This window comes from Vipera ursinii (assembly GCF_947247035.1).
Source record: "Vipera ursinii genome assembly, chromosome: 13".
NCBI lineage: Eukaryota > Metazoa > Chordata > Lepidosauria > Squamata > Viperidae > Vipera > Vipera ursinii.
This window is the reverse complement of record NC_139526.1, coordinates 10654056-10675147: the sequence shown is the minus strand read 5'-3', so window position 1 is coordinate 10675147 and position 21092 is coordinate 10654056. Positions and strand designations below refer to the sequence as shown.

Here is a 21092-nt window from a genome sequence, read left to right as displayed (position 1 = left end):
TGGTACAGAACAGTATTAACTGTTACCAACCTAAGCTAAAATATGCTAACTTAACTAAAAAAAACACATTAAGTTCTATCGCACTTTAACATAACTAAATAACCAAATAATAATGAGTAACTAATAACACATCATATAATACTAATACTTATTCATATGCTAAATGAAACTTTTTAGTCCCATATTTATTCTGAATATAATCGATCCATCTTCTCCATTCCACAATATATCTCTGTTGCGATTGTTCTTTCAAGTATGCTGAAATCTTTGCCATTTTTTAAAAAAATTATATCTGGCCAGGCGAGATAGACCTTTATGAAAGCGGAACCAATCTAAACCTCAGGCATGGCTGTACTACTTCCAACTGGAGAAGGAACTCAAAAAGATTACCTGTTTTTACATGCTTACTCTTCCTTGTCCATCTGGTGTCTCCCTGAGGTTTCAAAATGACCTCAGAGCCAGCGTGGATGGTAATCATGACGTACATTGTGAACTGAAATGGGTGGATCGCACCAGATTGGAGAAAGGTAGAGGCAAGGTTTCTAGCTAGGATATATATATATTTTTCCTCCTGTTATGCCAGCTACTTTTATATATGCAGGGACTGTTTTGTAGCAAAGGTAGTTCAGTCATAATACGCTTAATTGTAGACTGATGTGGTACGGCTCAAGTGTATCATCTTTTTTTTTTTTTTTGGCTTGTGAAAACCAGACCCCTGGCTATTTATAGCAACATAGAATAAAAATTGCAAGCTATTTTTGAGTAAAACGACGATACTGCAAAGACCAAAATGCACGATTTAGAGCCGTCTTAATCCTGTCTTGTGGCTCTCCAGCTCTGCTAACCATGCTTAAGGGGAAATTTATCCTCTCTTCAAAAACGGGGGCCATATCTATAAGACACTCTGCTGGCCTCTTATTGCAGTGAAACCAAAGTACGCCAGAAGGTGACATAACAGGAGTTGTAATCAACAGGACACCAGATCTGGGAGAGTGTGCCATAGGGCTGTGTTGCACAGAGAGGTTTGGAAAAGAGGCTTTAAATTGCTGGACCCCTCTGTGTCGAGCGTTGGTTGTGGGGAAAGGATTCCTTTTTGGCAAATCCAACATTCATTACCACTGTGAGTAAGTCACAACAAGGCTTAAGGTGTTCAAGATGCCGCCTGGTTACGGGCAGTTCTGCAAGTTTGCCTCTCCAAGCCCTGGAAGGGGTTTCACGCAATATATTTCCTTGACAGACCTGACCAGCTGATTACTCCAGGATGCAACTCTTTTGCTGGAAAAATATTTATTTACACTCTTTTTTTTAAATACAGGTACAAATGTCTATAAGCACCAACATCTTTTTAAATCTAAAGGAACGTGCCAGGCCGGGCTAAGATCAACATGAAGTGGTATTTTGCCGACATTTGTCAGGATTCAATATCGGCATGGATGCTTTTTTCAAAATTCCCAAATAGCTTCATTCATATCGGCCATCCTCTTCCCAGAACCTAGATTGAGGCTGTTTTTCTGGGGAAGTCATGCATTTCAAACTTTTTTTAAAAAAAGATTCAGGTTTGCCTTTTTCAATACGGAATGGTGAGTATGGTTCTTTCTTGCCGGGCTGGCTTAAAACACTACAGTTTCATCCTCTTTTGGGAAATTGGGCACCAGTATCCTTTTTAAGTAGGGGACGCGGTGGCTCAGTGGGTTAGGACGCTGAGCTTGTCGATCAGAAGGTCGGCAGTTTGACAGGTCAAATCCCGAGTGCCGTGTAACAGAGTGAGCCCCTGTTACTCGTCCCAGCTTCTGCCAACCTAGCAGTTTGAAAGCACGTAAAAATGCAAGTAGAAAATAGGGACCACTCAGGTGGGAAGGTAACAGCGTTCCGTGCACCTTTGGCATCTAGTCATGCCGGCCACATGACCACGGAGACGTCCTCGGACAAGCGCTGGCTCTTCGGCTATGAAACGGAGATGAGCACCGGCCCCTAGAGTCGGAAACGACTAGCATGCATGTTCGGGGGAACCTTTACCTTTACCCTTTTTAAATAGGAGATGGGGAATTTTTAACTCTCAACCCTTCTGTACACCATTCCTTCATAAAACATCCCTTTCTGCATTTTATCCAAGGCTAAATGTGCTGCTTTCAGCAGTCATGATTCCACTTATGTATCAAAAAAAGTGTGTGTGTGTGTGTGTGTGTGTGTGTGTGTGTGTGTGGAAATGGAGACAGCTATTGAGCCTGTGAATCACAAAAAGTCCTTAACGTTTTTCAATCCATCTCCTGGTTAATGTGGTATCTGCACTGAACCTCGGTATGGATATTAGGGAAAGTCCCAGGATAGATAAGTAGTAAGTTGGCCATTGCTTGATTGGGGAGCCGCTACATCAGTTGATGAAAAACTTCTGGATTCCTCCCCTTTTATCCAGGACGTTCAGAAGTGAACTTGGGGACCTGCCCTTTCACTTCTTGGGGTCTCCCCATCTTGCTATATGAAAGGCATAAGATCAGAACTCCATTGAGTTCAACCTGAACAGCGTTAAGGCCTTGAGCTGTCACGAAAGTCAAGTCTGACCAATAAAAGTTGGATCCTGAGCTAATGAAGGTCCACGATATGTGCATGCAACACCGTTTCAAAAGCTTCACAATTTCTCTTGCAATTGGCTCCAGACAGTTTTCCCCTCATGTTCTTCAGAACTTCCTCCTCATCCTGCCAATACTGGGGTCAAGAACCTTTCCCCGTGTTTTTTGGCCTCAAGACAGCGAAGATAGCAAACCCATCAAAAGAGTTTCATTCCAGAACAGGTCATAATTGCCTCAAAACAGCAGCAACAGTCCCTTCAGAGGAGTCTCGAGGCCCATCCGAACCGCTTCGGCACATTCTTGTGGTATGATACACCAAATTCCATGTTATCTCTTTTCACTGAGTGCAACTGAGCGCTGGATGGTCCAGTTTCCACAACTGCCATTTGTTCTTCATTTCAGATTTCACCTGGAACAAGGAGAATTTTTAAGAGTTAAATGTTTTCTCCTGGACCTCACAGCATTTTGGGAATATTGGAATTCTTAAAGAGACCGAAACACATAGAAGATTAATGGGTGATTCTGGAATCCCAAGAATAGCTGAAAAGATGGTTGCATGTTTTTTTTTAAAAAAATTACAGCACTACATTTACCTCCTGCCTTATCTCTGAGCGTACTTATATGTGATGGAGATGTCTCCATTTTATTACACAGGAACCACTTCTTCAGGCAGGATGGGCTGGGGAAATGACTGGCCCAGAGTTGTCGCCTGCTTGTTTGAGTGGTCACCTGAACCTGGGTCTCCGATCCCAGCCCGCTACCTGAACCTTCATGGTCTCTGAAAACTTAGATCTGAAAAGATGTAGAATTTTTATCAGTATCTAGGTTTGCTCTTTTTAAGCTTACGGTAATTCTGTAAAATCAATTCTCTTATTTCTTCCCTGTTTTTTTTAAACAGCCAATTATGATGCTCTTAATTACTATCGGTCTACACCAGCAAAACTGGCCAGGGAATACTGGGAGTTGAAATCCATATGTCTTAAAGTTGAGAAACACTAGTGTAAACCATCTCTGGTAATGCCTTTTTATCTAAAGTTGGAGATGGCCTGGAGGGTCCCTCTGAAGCTGTTCAGAATTAGTGATGGGTCAAGAGAGGGTGGGTGGGGGAATACTCACCTCCTTATTGGCAAAGCAGTAGAGAACAGCAACCAGGAACCCCTGTAGTAGATAGAACAGGTTATCTATTAGACACATCTGTCACGATACTTAAAATTGTGGTGATTGGGCATTGGATCTGGACTAAGATAGCTATCAGCATTGGGTATAAGCTGGTATCCTGTTACATAACCCAAATCTTGCCTTATGGAAATTACATTTTGAGGTCAGCTGTAGAAATTGTGGTCCCTTCCAAGTCTACAACTATGATATTTAAGTCTATCCATACAGCTTTACCAAAAACATCACCATTTCTCTTTTAGATTTAATTCTAAAATATTTCATGCTCTTCAGAGCCAAACTTGTTCAGATGGACTCTTTTGTTTTTGTTTGTTTTTTCATTCTTTCTTCCCCAGTTCAGCTCCCCCCTCCCCCGCCACGGTACTTTCCATTTGGGGTATGTTTTGATCTCAGGCACGCACCATTGTTGTGTTGGTGGGAAATCCAGTACATGGGATTGGAAGACTAGTGGAGAAAGTAGACTTAGGCACTAGATTTGTAGCATTATATGATTAGAGACAAAGTATGGTATGGTAGTTCAAGGTGCCAGGCTAGAAACCAGGTGACTCTGAGTTCTACTCCTGCCTTAGGCACAAAGCCAGTTGTGGCCTTGGACCAGTTCCTTGGACCAGAAAGCTACAGCAAATAACTTCCTAAAATGAAAAGTACAGTTGTTTGGAATCAAGTTTGACTTGAAGGCCAAAACACACAAAATGGTTAGTTACTGATATTCAGGGCTATCTCCCAGAATGCCTTGGTACAAAGCTCTATGTGAGCCACAGTGTTGAAGAGGAACGCTTCAGCTCTTCCAAATGAAAAGAGCTACATCTTTTTGAAGGGGTTACTGTTGGACATGGGATCAGCCTTGACCATTTGACTATCAAGAATCACAGAAAGGTTCCTACTGCAAAGTTGGCACCGTACGATTCTCCATGTCTGAATATAAATGAATGCAGTGACTAGCACCCAATCATAAATACCTGAAGGATGGATCAGAATGGCACTGAGGTGAAAATATACCTGGAAGGAGTTGAGGAAAAGTGTGAAGAAAACTTTGATGTAACGCAAGATTCCTGTGGTTTGCTCATCGGTGGCAAAGATGAAAACCACTTCATGAATCCCAAACAGAGGCATGAGGGTTAGGGTGGCCTTGGCTAACCTGGAAGAGAGCGTAGAGATGTCAGAATTAGTAGGGAAAAATCAAACCGAGATAACGACTTTTTGTTAGGAAGCCACAATCAACCACCGTTGATTGCTGGCCTGGCGAGCTCAACTCACCGCAGTTTATAATCTGTGTAGTCCTTCTGACTAGCCCGTAACTTAGCCAAGATCACTTTGAGGATTTGCATGAAAATCAACAGATTAATCTGGGAAGAAACACATTACATCATAAAATGATGGGGATTGCATTTCCCCCCCCCCCAAAGATTAATGGCAATGTTCTTCACAGAGCCTAATGTAGAGTTTCAGAATCACAGAAGATTGCACCAGATGCTATCATCTTCCCTCCCATTCCAGCCATAGAGATGCTTACCATACATGCCAGCAGAATAGGGAAACGAATAATCCACCAGTAAGCCATGTTTTCATTAATCCCCCAGCACCTGCAGGATCGAAAAGAAGGCGGCCATTAGATACAAATAAAGACCATATTCTGATCATCCATAGCACAGACTCTTGATAGGTCTTATTGACTAAGGATGGAGGGTTGAAGAGCATTGGAGCTGCTTTATACTTAGCACTCCAAAATTAAGTCCAAAGGGGCATTAGAAGATCATGTTTTTCAAAGAAATTGATTGCCACGATTGACGTTTCTCGAACAGCTTGCCTTGTGAGTGGATGGAAAAGCCCGTTTGCTCACCGCCTAGTCCTGGTGGATGGTAGGAAGACCATATTCTCTCCCTTGCCCCAGTAGACCTCAGTTAGCAACCTAGATTTCACAATGCTTGTTTATTATCCAGTGCCTCTAGTTTTTGTTGAACAAAAAATGTAGCCGTAGACTATAGAATTCTAGAGTTGGAAGGGACTTTGGAGGTGTTCTGGTCCAATCCCCTGCTCAACACAGAAGACCTTATACCTTCTTGGTCAAATGATTGTCTAGGCCAGGGGTGCCAAACTCGAAACATCACATGACATATCGCGACGTATCGTGACTTTTTCTGCGTTGCCGGCAATGGGGTGGGCGCGGTTTCGGTGTGATGCATCCGGGCCCACAGGCCAGCAGTTTGACACTCCTGGTCGAGTCTATTCCTAAAGACTTCCAGCCATGGGAGGCAAACTGTTCCATTGATTAATGGTTCCCACTGTCAGGACATTTCTCCCTAGTCCATTACAATGTCTCCCTGATCCTTCTCTTCATTAGACTAGACCAGGGGTAGGCAACCTCGGCTCTTTTATGACTCATGGACTTCAACTCCAATTCCATGCTGGCTCAGGAATTCTGGGAGTTGAAGTCCATGAGTCATAAAAGAGCCGAGGTTGCCTAGCCGTGGACTAGACATACCTGGTTCTCCCTACCATTCATCATGCGATTTAACCTCCTGTGCCCTAATCAGCTTTGTTGTTCTTCTCTGCACACTTTCCAAAGTCTCAGCAACTTTTTTTGTATCATGGTGATGCTATGCCAACTTGAGGTTCTACAATATCACAGAACTCAGGTCTGTGCTCTGCAGTGCTTACTTCAAGATGCTCCAGCAGGATAATGACATTCGTACTACTGTAGTATCCTTAGGATAACCTCAGTCTTTCCTCTTCCATCTATGATAGGAATCTTATGAAATCTTATGGAATCTTTAGACCCATATTCAGGACTCTTTGTTACCAATGGTTCTGATCGGGAGGAAAAGTACTTTTTCCTCCAGAAAGTTGTCGAAGAAGACAGCAAAGGGGTGACATTGTCTATTTTGATGAGGCCTACCGTCTACATGAGCGTCTGCGGGAAAAAAAAAGCTTAAAAGTGGTTCCCACCCAGCATCTCCAGACTCACTCTGTGTTTTCCTTCAGGTATTTGGCAGCCATCCAGGGTACCACAAAAGCCACAGGGGTACCTATTTTTTTTAAAAAAAGCAAAATGATCATGGGAATCAGCAAGCAAGTTGTGTCAGACATGAACAACCAGATCCACGATGAGTTCAATTAGGTACTTTATTGCTTATGGCTATTTCACAGGAACTTTCCCAGGCTGGCAGTTTGCATCTGGGCTAGACAAGATCAAATCCAATGGCATTTAAAGGGGGGGCAGGGGGTTAGGGCCATGCCCTTTTGTGCCTATGTGATGATTCCAGGCTAATTCCCCGCTTGACTCCTCCCTCTAGCTGGCCAGTCTCTCCCCAATAAGTTGGTTCCTGCCTCCTGTTTTATTTTACTGGTTTTTCTTAGGTGCTGAAAAGATTGCAGCCAAGAAATGGGTCTCAGGTTCCTTAAGCCATTGAATTGATCCAATTTAAGAGGGGAAATTGCCCACGGAACGTAAATTTTGCCACTGGAATCAGTTCTGCAGATTTTAAAATGGCACAATAAAGTGCTTTCTATTATTCTGACAAGGAAGGAAGGAAGGAAGGAAGGAAGGAAGGAAGGAAGGAAGGAAGGAAGGAAGGAAGGAAGGAAGGAAGAAAAACTAAATGGAAAATAAAAGAAAAAAATAAAAGGAAGGATGAAGAAGGACACAGGTAGTTTTTGACTTAACAACCATTTGTTTAACAACTGTTCAAAATTACAACGGCACTGAAACAAGTGGCTTACGGCCAGTCCCTACAACCAGTTGCCGCATCCCTATTTACATACCCAATCGAACTATTAGCTGCAAACATCTCTGAAGGCAAAGGTGGTTAGGATGATCGCACCTCATCTCTATCTGCCTCCCCAAGAGTATCCTGAATGCATTCAGGGCTTTTCTCCCTTGACGCCCTCCAAATACGTTGTGCGTAATGGAGAAGAGTGAAATCATTTGAATCCTGGCCCCCAACATTAAAGGAACGTTTCATCTCACCCCAGCCAAGGTAGAGGTACAGCGTGTAGTAATTCTTCTCTGAAAACACGGCGCCAATCAGCAGCTTGTATAGGTAGACGGCCTCCACCAGAAACCAATAGTGATTGGCTAGAATGCAGTATTGCATCAAGACCTGAGCCACCCGGCAACCAATGGCAGCCTAAGAGAAGGGAAGCAGAGAAAAGAGCTGTTGAAAGAATGACATTGATGATGTTACCTGGTTTGGTGGCGAAACATCTGCAAGAAAGCCACCAAGGACTCCACAGTTCTCCTCTTCCTCCTCCTCCTCCTCCTCTTTGCAAACCCTACTCCCTTCTAGTATTGATGGTATTACCTAGTTGGGTCATGAAATATCTGCAAGAAAACAGCCAAACTCAGAGAGCCCTAAGGACCTCACAGTCCTCCTCCTCCTCCTCCTCCTTTCCACACAGCCCACTCCTGTCTAGCACTGATGATGTTACCTAGTTGGGTGATGAAATGTCTGCAAGACAACAACCAAGCATTCCATCATTCAACCCGGAATTACAACTATTCTCTTCTGTTGGAATGGCTTTTTACTTCTCCAAAAGAAGGGTATTTTGAGAACAACTTGATTAGTAATTGGATGAGAACCCATTGGAGTATCCTGGCTGTAGTCTTCACTACCAAAACCACCTAAACACCCAACCTCAGTGGGCCTCCAGGATATCAGAAAGGAATCTTTTGCAGCTCTATCGGAAATAGCATGGAACTGGACTGAAGACTTTGCTATTCCCAGCAAGTACTCTGCAACTGTCTTGAAAAGGAAGATGGTACCCCACTTCAAGTCTTAAAATAAGGCCGGATGAGCTTCAGTATGCATCATATGAACTTACTGGCTTTCACCCCAGGTAGCAAAAATACGTTGAGTTAGCTCTGGGGCAGTTCCCATCTGAACCATTCTCACATCCATCTAGTCCACACCTCACACTAAACTGCAACCTAAGTAATTGTGGCTTAGTTTGTTGGGTGAATTCAGATGGTGTGGTTTGCAAACCAGGGATCAGGTCTCGGCAAATCCTGTAAGCCCAGCCAATTGTGGTTTATTCAACTAGTCATGTTTAATGTGTGGAACCAGCTGGATCCAAGGAGAAGTTTGAGTAGGGTAGGAACTTAACGTCTACTGGGCAATGACCCAGAGTCAGCTAATTCTTCTACAGTGGCTGCCAGACAAGCCTTCTGATCTCCTGGCTTGAAACATATCACTATGAGAAGACCTGAAGAGAAGTCTTTCTAAGGTCTTTAACCTCCATTGTCTGAAACGACCCTCAGGAAGACAGTATCTACCTCGTGACTCAATAAGGCTTCCCAGTCAGACATCTGGAAAGTCTCCCTTCCCCACATCGTCTCCAGCAACGCATCCTTCACTATCACCGAAATGGCCCGTAGCCCAAAGGAAGCAAAAAGATTAGCGTGAATATAATTCCGAGTGCAGCGAAGTCTCCTGAAAGACCAAGAGAACATGAGCATTAATAGGCAAAGTTGTCACAATTAAATCAGCTCATAGAAAATCTTCTTTTGATGGTGAGAACCTTTGTTATATGGTGGACTCAACTGGAGGAAGAGTTTCCTCTTATTGGGGGCTTTCAAGGAGAATTGAGTAGCTATGTGCGTTTGGAATGGTCTACAATGAGGGTGTCCAACCCTGGCAACTTTTAAGACTTGTGGACTTCAATTCCCAGAATACCCCCACCAGCAAAACTTCTAAGGAATTCTGGGAGTTGAAGTCCACATCTCTTTAAGGTTGCCAAGGTTGGACCTGGTCTAGAAGAAACTGTGAGAGTCCCAAGAAAAGAGCCTTGGTGGAGCAGTGGGCTAATGCCTCCTTAAGTAACACCAGCTGCCTGCAATTAGTGCAGGTTTGCATCCCACCAGGCTCAAGGTTGACTCAGCCTTCCATCCTTCCCAGGTAGGTAAAATGAGGACCCAGATTGTTGGGGGCAATAAGCTGACTTTGTAATAATGCCGCTTGGGGGGGGGGGGGCGAAAGCCCTAATAAGCAGGCATATACATAGAATGAAGGCTATTGCTAAGCACATTTGATTTGTGCTTAGATTGTAAGCCGCCCTGAGTCTTCGGAGAAGGGCGGGATATAAATGGGATTAAAATAAATAAAATAAAAATAAAAACCCAAAGGATCATCTCCAAAAAGATCCAACATGACGATGAGTCTGTCAACCTCTAAATCAGGAGAAATCACTCTCCCTTTTTGTTCTGTGTCAGCCTCCATCTTGACTACATACAGCATGCAGTCCTGGTGCCGTGTTTTAAGAAGGATTCAGAAAAACTGGAGCAGATTCAGACAATGGCAACAAGAATGAATGGAAAGTCCAGAAGTAAATGCTACAAAGACAGGTAGAAAGAGACGGGTATATTTTGCATTGAGAAAAAAAACAGCTAAAAATAAATAAATAGGCCAGCTAAATCTTTTTAACTCTTTGAAAAGATATCACAAAGAGGAAAGTCAAGACTTGTTCTCCATTATTTCAGAGCATAGGAGACTGAATAATGGATTGAAGATACACTTTAATTTTAGGAAAAAGGTTCCCAATAAGTCAGGACAATTTGTAAATGAAACCATCAACTATATTAAGTACCGATAGAAGAGAATACTTGTAGCTCAGCATCAAGGACGGTGGGTGTCCTTGATGCTCTCTGAGCTTGGTTGTTTCTTGCGGACCTTTCATTACCAAACTAGGTAACATCGTCAAGGCCCAGTGAAGGACCCCACTCTGTATCAGGGTTGTTTCACAACCTTGGCAAATTTTAAGATGCGCCGAGTTCAACTCCCAGAAATTTCCAGACAGTTCTATGCTGGCTGGAGAATTCTGGGAGTTGAAACCCACCCCTTTTAGAGTCGCTGAGGTTGAGAAATGCTGCACTGCAGGATTGTGGTCGCAACCTTCTCCGGATTTGACGCTTGGGGGGGGGGGCCTGGTTGCTCAGATATGATGGGAAGACTTACCTGAAGACAGTCAAGGTGATCAGAGCCAGGATCAGGGCCAGCAGCGACAGGGAGTAGCCCACCGTGTAAAGGACCTTGAAGCTGATCATAAGGCGATGAGCTGCTTCCTACACAAGAAAGGAGGAGGTCTTATCAAGCAGGTGAAAAGGAGCTGTAGCCACAGATAGCATTTTGGGGTGGAGGAGAGGAAGAACTGGCCGATGAGCAGCAGGGGGGGGTGGAAGAGGAAGAGGGTACAGGGAGGGGGGAGAAGCAGTTGATCCCCTGCTGATTTTGCACGTTTGCCAACTGACAAAGAAATGATCAGTTTATCCTTTTGATGGTAGGTTTATTTTAGCAGTGAGGGACAGAATAGCAACAAAAAAATCCAGAAAAACGCCTTTCAAAAAAGTTATATATTGATTTTATAACTTTTCCTTCCTTCCTTCCTTCCTTCCTTCCTTCCTTCCTTCCTTCCTTCCTTCCTTCCTTCCTTCCTTCCTTCCCTCCTTCCCTCCTTCTTTCCTTCTACTTCCTTCCCTCCCTCCCTCTCTCCCTTTCTTCCTTCCTTCCCTCCCTCCTTTCTTCCCTCCCTCCTCTCCTCTCCCTCCTTCCTTCCTTCCCTCCCTCCCGCCTTACCTCTCTTCTCTCCTTCCTTCCTTCCATCCTTCCCTCTCTCCTTCCTTCCTTCCTTCCTTCCTTCCTTGCATATAACTAAACCCCTTCCTTCCTTCCTTCCTTCCTTCCTTCCTTCCTTCCTTCCTTCCTTCCTTCCTTCCATGCATATAAGTAAACCCCTTCCTTCCTTCCTTCCTTCCTTCCTTCCTTGCATATAACTAAACCCCTTCCTCCTTCCTTCCTTCCTTCCTTCCTTCCTTCCTTCCTTCCTTCCTTCCATGCATATAACTAAACCCCTTCCTCCTTCCTTCCTTCCTTCCTTCCTTCCTTCCTTCCTTCCTTCCATGCATATAAGTAAACCCCTTCCTTCCTTCCTTCCTTCCTTCCTTCCTTCCTTCCTTCCTTCCTTCCTTCCTTCCTTCCTTCCTTCCTTCCTTCCATGCATATAACTAAACCCCTTCCTCCTTCCTTCCTTCCTTCCTTCCTTCCTTCCTTCCTTCCTTCCTTCCTTACTTACTTACTTGAATTACAAGTATAGTCTACAAATTACAATGGCACTGAAAAAAGTGACTTACGACAAGTCACGGCACTTATGACCATCACAGCCTCCCAAATGGTCCCATGATAAAAGTTGGGCCCTTGGCAACCAGCATGTGGTTGATCCCCATTTACGACCATCTCAGGGATCTTCCAACAAGAAAAGTCAGTGAGGGAAACCAAATTCACTTAATGGGATTGGTGATTCGCTTAAGAACCATGACACACATACACACACACACACACACACAAAAAGGATTTCAAATCAGTCGTGACTCAAAGACCACATCGTTAGTGACGGAAGTTCCAGTCAGTTTTGATTGTAAGTCAAGAAATATATATATATATATAGTCCTCGTCTTGGTGATTTCATCTGTGTGGTTTTCTTAGCAGAGATATAAAACTGATTTGAGGATGTTTTTAGTCTGACTAATCTCTAGCCCAGGGGTCTTCAAACTTGGCCCTTTTATGACTTGTGGACTTCAACTCCCAGAATTCCTCAGCCAGCAAAGCTGGCTGAGGAATTCTGGGAGTTGAAGTCCACAAGTCATAAAAGGGCCAAGTTTGAAGACCCCTGCTCTAGCCCTTGTTCTGAAGTCTCCCCTTCAAACATTCCCCAAGCCTAGCTGTTTGCAAACTCTGTTTCAAAGTCATCTTTGAGGGGGGGGGAATTGCAATTTGATAAATTAGTTTAAGGGTTGTGTGTGTGTGTGGTTTTTTTTATTAAGAAAAATGATTTTACAGCATGGAAATGTACTTGGAATATGAATTCAAGTCAAACAGGAAACGCTAAAAACTGCATTATGTCTTCTCTGTGCTTGCTGCACTCATTGACAAAACAACATAAAAACTAACTTCTGACTCAAAAGGGGAGCACAGGTCGTTCTTTTAAACTCGGAAACTGATCGTTGAACCCTCCCAAACCTTCACAGGAAATCCAGGAAAAGGATTGTTGGCTTGAGGTAGGGATTCTCAACCTTCTCAGCCAAGATTGGACTACGATTATCACTGTTCCCACAGATCAAGCAGGTTGGTGGGATTGTATCTTATGGATACAGAACACAGAAGCATAGGGTAGGAAGAGACCTCGGAGATCCTCTAGTCCAAGCCCCTGTTCAAGGCAGGAGACCTTGTCCCACCCTTGCCAAATGGTTGTCCAGTCTATATTTGGAAACCTTCAGCCATGGAGAGCACCCATAATTCCAGGAGGCAAGCTAGCATCAGAATAACAGTATAACAGAGTTGGAAGGGATCCTGGAGGTCTTCTAGTCCAGCTCATGCTCAAGGAAGAAGCCCTATAATATTTCCGACAAATCGCTGTCAGCCATTGATCGACTGATTATTCAGAAAATTTCTCCTTGGTTGGATGTCTCCTTAACAAGCTTTCGCCCGTTACTTCTTGTATTTTGGAGAATAAGTCAATGCCCTCTTCTCTGTAACTGCCCCTCAAGTACTGGAAGACAGTTAGCATGTTCCTCCTCGTCCTTCTCTTTGTTAAAGTACACATACCCAGTTCCTGAAACCATTTATCATATGGTTTAGCCTCCAAACCCCTCCTCATCTTTGTTGCTCTTCTCTGCACTATTCCTAGGGTCTCAACATCTTTTCTGTATCGTGGTGACCAGCACCAGTTGCACTAGGTCAGGGGTAGGCAACCTTGGCTCTTTTATGACTCGTGGATTTCAACTCCCAGAATTCCTGAGCCAGCCATGCTGAGGGGAAAGGGAGAGATTCCCAAGCTGAGCCATGCTGGCTCAGGAATTCTGGGAATTGAAGTCCACGAGTCATGAAGGGACCATAGTTTCCCTATGCTGGCTCAGGAATTCTGGGAGTTGAAGTCCATGAGTCATAAAAGAACCAAGGTTGCCTACCCCTGACCTAGGCCTAGGCCACTTTATGACTCGTGGACTTCAACTCCCAGAATTCCTGATCCAGCCATGCTGAGGGGAAAGGGAAAGGTTTCCAAGCTGAGCCATGCTGGCTCAGGAATTCTGGGAGTTGAAGTCCACGAGTCATAAAAGAGCCAAGGTTGCCTACCCCTGACCTAGGCCTAGGCCACTATGACTCGTGAACTTCAACTCCCAGAATTCCTGATCCAGCCATGCTGAGGGGAAAGGGAAAGGTTTCCAAGCTAAGCCATGCTGGCTCAGGAATTCTGGGAGTTGAAGTCCACCAGTCATAAAAGAGCCAAGGTTGCCTACCCTTGCACTAAGCCAAGTACGGCTTCACTGCTTCTCGTGATGTTGAAACTATTCCTCTGTTGATATCTGGGGAGCAGCCTTTATAAGTCCTAACTGACTTTGTTTCTCACCTCTCTCGTGGTGGCTTCCATCTCCTCGATACACTGGACGTGGTCCCGCCAGAACGCCGTCCCATTCAGCAGCACCCAGTTCCCATCAAGCCCACATTTGCGGCTCACAACGCCGTCTTTAACTGCAAGCACAAAGAGCCAGAATCAGCAAGGACTCTGCACCTGCCTGCTTTATTTTCACCCCTTGTCCTACGGGCAGAGAAGAAGGAGTCTGGGAAGACAGATGGAATTCCTAGGGAAGCCCTTTTTCGTAGGGCCGCTCTAGGAGTTCATCTATCACAAACCCATTCAGTGTTAATTGCATGACATGGGTGACGAGGAGAGCAGGGTTTGTCTGGATCGGATGACTGGGTTAGGGTGTCTGTGCAACTGATTAATCTGCAGCAATCCAATTAAAGGGGCTCTGTAATAACTCTTTGGGTTATTAAAAGGGAGTTTTGCATTAGTCATCATCTTCCCACATGCGGCCCTGAAGTAGCCAGAGTGGGAAGCAATACAGAGAGGGAGAGATTGCATATGAGAACACACAGTTCATGTGACCAGAAGCCTCAGCAATGCCCATGTTGGTTAGGAAATCTTGGGTCTCCAACTTTTAAGGGGGTTAGAGTAAGGCTGTTTTGAAGAGTGCCACCAAGAGGTTCAAACATCTCAAGAGCTTTAAAACCAAGAGAGCTCAACCTGCTTCGCACAACTGTTTTATTTGTGAAGATCAATATGGGACCAAAAAAGGACCACGGTTAGAATCTTTAAGAGGGAGTCAAGCTATTCTCCAAAGCACCTGAAAGCAGGACAAGAAGCAACGGATGGAAACTAGTCAAGGAGAGAAGCAACCTAGATCTAAGGAGAAACTTCCTGACAGTTAGAACAATTAACCAGTGGAACAACCTGCCTCCAGAAGTGGTGAATGCTCCAACAGTGGAAGTTTTTAAGAAGAGGCTGGACAGCCATTTGTCTGAAATGGTATAGGGTTTCCTGCCTGAGCAGGGGGTTGGACTAGAAGACCTCCAAGGTCCCTTCCAACTTTGTTGTTGTTGTTGTTGTTGTTGTTGTTGTTGTTGTTGTTGTTATTATTATTATTATAGTTATAGTTATAGTTTATTTGATTTATATACCGCCCTTCTCCTTGGTGGGACTCAGGGCGGTTCACAGGGCATACATAAGAAACACTATACAAAAATTAAAAAGAATTAAATCCATGCCCAATTAAAAGCAGAAGTACAGATTAAAAACAATTAAAAGCCCATAATCCCCCATCAGGCCAGACCAGCTAATTCGAACAGATGGGTCTTCAGGCCCCGACGGAAAGTTCGAAGGTCTGGTGCCTTATTATTATTATTATTATTATTATTATTATTATTATTATTATTATTATTATTATTATTATTATTATTATTATTATTATTATTATTATTATTATTATTATTTCCAAACTGCTATATTTTGTGGCTTGCTTGACAGATTACTGTACATAAGAGGGTTTTCACACAACAGCCTGGCATAAACACTGTATTCTCTTATAGCCACCAGATGGAGCAGCTATCAAATAACGCCTTACTGAGTAGCCCAGAAAGGATGGAGGAATATCCATCATTCTCTCTCTGATGTCTGGGGGATTCTGGGAGTTGATATCCAGAACATTTTTAAAATTATTATTCATTTAGTTCAATTTGAGTGCTGCCCAACTCCAATCAACTCAAAAGATACCATGTGATGATGTAAAGCAGAAATAGCCATAAGATGGGTTGGGATGTTATGGCAGATCGTTCCTTGCTGAAGTTTACTATAATTTAAAAAAACAAAACCCTCAAAAACAGCAACATACTTTTCTTCAATTACAGTATTGAAATTGGAAGTAACTACAAGCAGCTTTGTGAGTAGAGTAGAGTGGAGCAGAGTGGAGCGGAGCAGAGCAGAGCAGAGCAGAGTAGAATAGAAAGAACAGAGTAGAGTAGAGTAGAATAGAACAGAGTAGAGTAGAAAGAATAGAATAAAGTAGAATAGAATGGAATGGAGTGGAGTGGAGTAGAGTAGAGTAGAGTAGAAAGAATAGAGTAGAGTAGAGTGGGATGGGACAGGACGGGATGGAATAAGGAATGGAATGGAATAGAAGATTAGGATAGGATAGGTGTTATCTGATTGGTCCCTAGGCAACATCCCTTTCCCTCATCCCTCAAAGCCATCACTTTTAGCCATCTGATCAATTAGGGTAGGTCCTTCTTAAGTTTCTACCTCTGACCTTTAAGCCATTGGGGGGGGGGGCAATCATGGCATCTCTTCCCCTTGTCACCCAAGATCATCCATACATTCCATTACAGGTGAAAAAGAATCTCATATGGCCCTAAGGTGGTTCAAAACTGTAGCTTGGCAAAATCCCCACTCCTGATCATTTGCTTAGATTTTCATGGAGCAAAACAATGCAGAGCAGTTATGCAAAAGGTAGTGTCATGGTTCCGATTAACAAGACAAAGTACACTGCATGATTGTTTATTTCAAAAAAGTCTATAATAATGAAAACGGTTGCAATGTATGGCAGTGAAAGTTGGACCATAAGAAAGGCTGAGCGCCAAAGAATTGACGCCTTTGAACTCTGGTGCTGGAGAAGACTCCTGCGAGTCCCTTGGACTGCAAGGCGATCAAACCGGTCAGTCCTAGAGGAGATCAAACTTGACTGCTCTTTAGAAGGCCAGATCCTGAAGCTAAAACTCAAATACTCTGGCTACCTAATGAGAAGGAAGGACTCACTGGAGAAGAGCCTAATGCTGGGAAAGATTGAGGGCAATAGAAGAAGGGGACGACAGAGAATGAGGTGGCTGGATGGAGTCACTGAAGCAGGAGGCATGAGCTTAAATGGACTCCAGAAGATGGTAGAGGACAGGAAGGCCTGGAGGAATGTTGTCCATGGGGTCGCGATGGGTCGGACACGACTTCGCAGCTAACAACAACAATGAAAACGGAGCATTGGCACGCATGGGTAGGTGCCAGAATCTGAATTCTCCTCCCCTTGACACACCACATCATACAGAATTTCCCTCCCTTATTTACACGTCATGAATCACATTTACCAATTAATTTAACACACAAAGTTTCACTTCGGCTGCCTCTTATATTGTCAGTGCAAAAACATGTCAATGTTTGCAGCATTGACATTTAGATTGGATGGACATTTTATGTTTTAGATTGATGGAGTTCTTCCACATTTTCACATTCTTGTTTTTTCATTGAAAAAGGGGGAGATGAAACAAACTAACTTCAGTGTATCTAGGAAGCAATCTACTTGGGATATTTTGCTGATCCCTTTCCAAGCACCCCAAGATCCAACCTTACTTACCTTTCTCGTACCAGGGTAGATAGAAAGGGCAAGATACGTTGACAATAGCGCCTGGATTCCCATCTGGCCAGCATGCATACATATCAAATGTCCGGTTGCAAAAGAGTCCTACAAGGCACAGAAGCGAGACTGTTTGGGTAGGATGACCTTGATTTAACTGGGTTTAGGACTAGAATACCCACAAGCATCTAAATACTCACAGTCGACAGTATTGATACCATGAAACTCTCTAGCTCTATTCATTCAACTATTCATTCCTGGCGTACATTGTTGCATATACCATGGACCAGCCTGGACAACCAACAGAGAGGTGCTGAATCATATAAAGCCAGACACATCACTAGAAGCCTAAAATCACAAGATGTCCAGTTTACTTTAGCCACACCATACATGCAAATTTATTGGAGAAGTCAATGATGCTAGGAATGGTTAGTGGAACAAGAAGAACATGTTGGCTTGATAACATCAAAACCGATACAAAGATGAATGTCCAACAACTGAAAGAAGCTGTGTTTGATAAGATAGCACGGAGAGAAATTGTTTATAAAGTCGCCAAAAGTCAGATGTGACTGGATGGTTAAAACAACATTCCTTCCTTCCTTCATTCACTCACTCACTCACGCACTCATTCATTAATATATGTCTAGTCCAGGGGTAGGCAGCCTTGGCTCTTTTATGACTCATGGACTTCAACTCCCAGAATTCCTGAGCCAGCTATTCTGGCTCAGGAAATCTGGGAGTTGAAGTCCATGAGTCATAAAAGAGCCGAGGTTGCCTACCCCTGGTCTAGACTAATAAAGAGAAGGACTAAGGGTGATACGATAGCAATCTTCCAGTACTTGAGGGGCTATCACAGAGAAGAGGTCAATCTATTCTCCAAAGCACCTGAGGGCAGGACAAGAAGTAATGGGTGAAAAAGAGAAGCAACCTAGAACTAAGGAGAAATTTCTCTGACGGTGAGAACAATTAATCATTGGAATGTTTGCCTCCCAGAGTTATGGATGCTTCATCACTGCAGGTTTTCAAGAAGTGATTGGCCAGCTATTTGTCTAAAATCGTATAGGGTTTCCTGCTTGAGCAGGTTTGCCTAGAAGACCTCCAAGGTCCCTTCCAACTCTGTCGTTCTGTAATTTTACCCTCAAGACACCATTGTTTCTGTGACTGACAGTTCACCAAAGACACAGGCTCACCTGAAGGATAAGGATCATTGGCCATCTTCTTCATACATTCGTCTTTATATCTCAGCCACTGGTCAAATGTCTTGTCTAGAATCTTTGCACTGCAGCTCTGCATAAAATTACGCCTTTATTAGTCTTGTCAGAAGCACAATATTCAGCGCATACTATCACTATCTAGATTTCATTCACGCTGTTTCCCTGGTGCTAGTTCCATGCGGTTCTGGTGTTCTGGAACAACACTGTAAGGTCTCGAAACGGGCATCTTTGCTCTAAAGCAGGGGTGTCCAACCTTGGCAACTTTTAAGACCTCTGGACTTCAATTCCCAGAATTCCCCAATCAATCAAAATCCATTCAACGACTGGCTTGCTCCGAGTGAGGAAAGATCATGCCACATAGTACACTGTGTTCATTTTATTCATGTAGACCAGACGGGTCAAACTTGCGACATCACGTGACATCACGCGATGTATCAGAGCTATTTCCCCTGTGAATGATGCAAACATCGACATGTTTTTTCACTGACAATATAAGACGCAGCCTTTTGTTTAAACTGCTTCGCTCCAAATCACAGAAGAGAGGGAAATGTCAAACGGCTATTTTGAGAAGATAAGAAATAGCCAGGCACAGAAAGGGAAGTGAAACTTTAGCTGACCAGACTCTTATGTACCGGCTTGAACAAATCTTCTCTCTTACAACCTAATCGGGTGGTCCTGATTCTCTGCGCCTGACACATTCCCCGGGAACAAGGCAAGCTCTTGCTGTTTGCTGAGTGACCTTCTTACCTCCATAAAGATGGAGCTCATCAAGATGAAACCAATCTGTTTTCCTGCACGATGGGACAAAAGCACATCCTTCATCATGAGCCACAGCCTCGGCGCATGAATCACTCACTCAGCTATGCTCCTGAATTCTCTCTAAAAAATTTAAAAAAATAGAAGAAAAACATTAACAAAAGGCAGTGTTGGCTTTAAAAAGCTTCAAAGCTGACCCACTCCTAGACCTAGGGCAGGGGCAGGCAACCTTGGCTCTTTTATGACTCATGGACTTCAACTCCCAGAATTCTTGAGTCAGCTATGAAGTTGAAGTCCACGAGTCATAAAAGAGCCAAGGTTGCCTACCCCCTGAGTCCTAGGGTATCCAACCTTGGCAACTTTAAGACTATGGACTTCGACAGAATTCTCCAGCCAGCTTAATTCCCCCTAGAAGAAACTATGGCTTCCCCTAAGGATGCAGGATTTCAAAACGATGCAGTTGGACGAGACCCAAAGTGTTTTGCTGTTGCTTTGCCATGCACAAAATACTGCCCAAGTGCAAGCCTCAGTATTCTGACTCCATAATTCCAACTTGGCTGGGTTCCCCTGTGGAAATCCCTTCAAGCCAACTGGAGAATGTTACTGCAACGACATCTGTCAAACATCAGAATTCCACACACAAAAGAAATGCTCAAATGGGCATTTCAGGTGCTTTGCCAGGACAGTCCCAATGGGATTAGGAGTTACTCATCCATCTGAATAAAACTGAAATATTGTTACTTAGCTGCTGAAGGAATAAAACAGATGCCCTGAACCAAGTAAACCAATGAGCTTACTTAATGACTGTGGATTCGCTTAAAAAACCATGATGATTCACTTAATAACTGCCGCAAAAAAAGATCATTATTTATTTATTTATTTATTTATTTATTTATTTATTTATTTATTTATTTATTTATTTATTTATTTTAAATTCCATTTATATCCCGCCCTTCTCCGAAGACTCAGGGCGGCTTACAAGCTTAGCAGTATCCTTCATTCTATGTATATGCCTGCTTATTAGGGCTTTCACACACACACCCCAAGCGGCATTATTACAAAGTCAGCTTATTGCCCCCAACAATCTGGGTCCTCATTTTACCTACCTCGGAAGGATGGAAGGCTGAGTCAACCTTGAGCCTGGTGGGACTCGAACCTGCACTAATTGCAGGCAGCTGGTGTTACTTAAGGAAGCATTAGCCCACTGCTCCACCAAGGCTCATAAAACTGGGACATTCACATGTTGACCTATTTGTACCCATTGTTATTTACGATCATAATGGGCTGGCTGCATTATGATCCTAAATCAAGGAATAGCTATAGATAGATAGAGATGGAGTGAGAGAGAGAGAACAGATGATAGATAAAAAAGAGAACAGATAGGTGGATATAGATATAAGATTAGATGATAGATGATAGATAGATAGATAGATAGATAGATAGATAGATAGATAGATAGATAGACAGACACAGACAGACAGACAGATAGATGGGATAGATAGATAGATAGATAGATAGATAGATAGATAGATAGATAGATAGATAGATAGATGATAGATACATAGATAGATAGATAGATAGATAGATAGATGATAGATAGATAGATGATAGATAGATGATAGATAGATGATAGATAGATAGATAGATAGATAGATA

At 43.3% G+C, this 21092-nt stretch overlaps 1 protein-coding gene across 1 annotated transcript; it reads right to left on the bottom strand.

Annotated features, from left to right (window-relative positions):
* Positions 1-1963: 1963 nt before the first annotated feature.
* LOC310646507 (glucagon receptor-like) lies at positions 1964-19505 on the bottom strand (the record flags this gene model as incomplete). Its single annotated transcript, XM_083373027.1, has 13 exons — positions 1964-2976; positions 3684-3725; positions 4743-4881; positions 5001-5089; positions 5257-5326; positions 6709-6769; positions 7711-7870; positions 9016-9172; positions 10694-10800; positions 14139-14260; positions 17467-17574; positions 18657-18753; positions 19428-19505. 13 exons carry the CDS (start codon positions 19503-19505, stop codon positions 2905-2907), a joined length of 1302 nt encoding a protein of 433 aa, XP_083229153.1. The 3' UTR covers positions 1964-2904.
* Positions 19506-21092: the final 1587 nt, after the last annotated feature.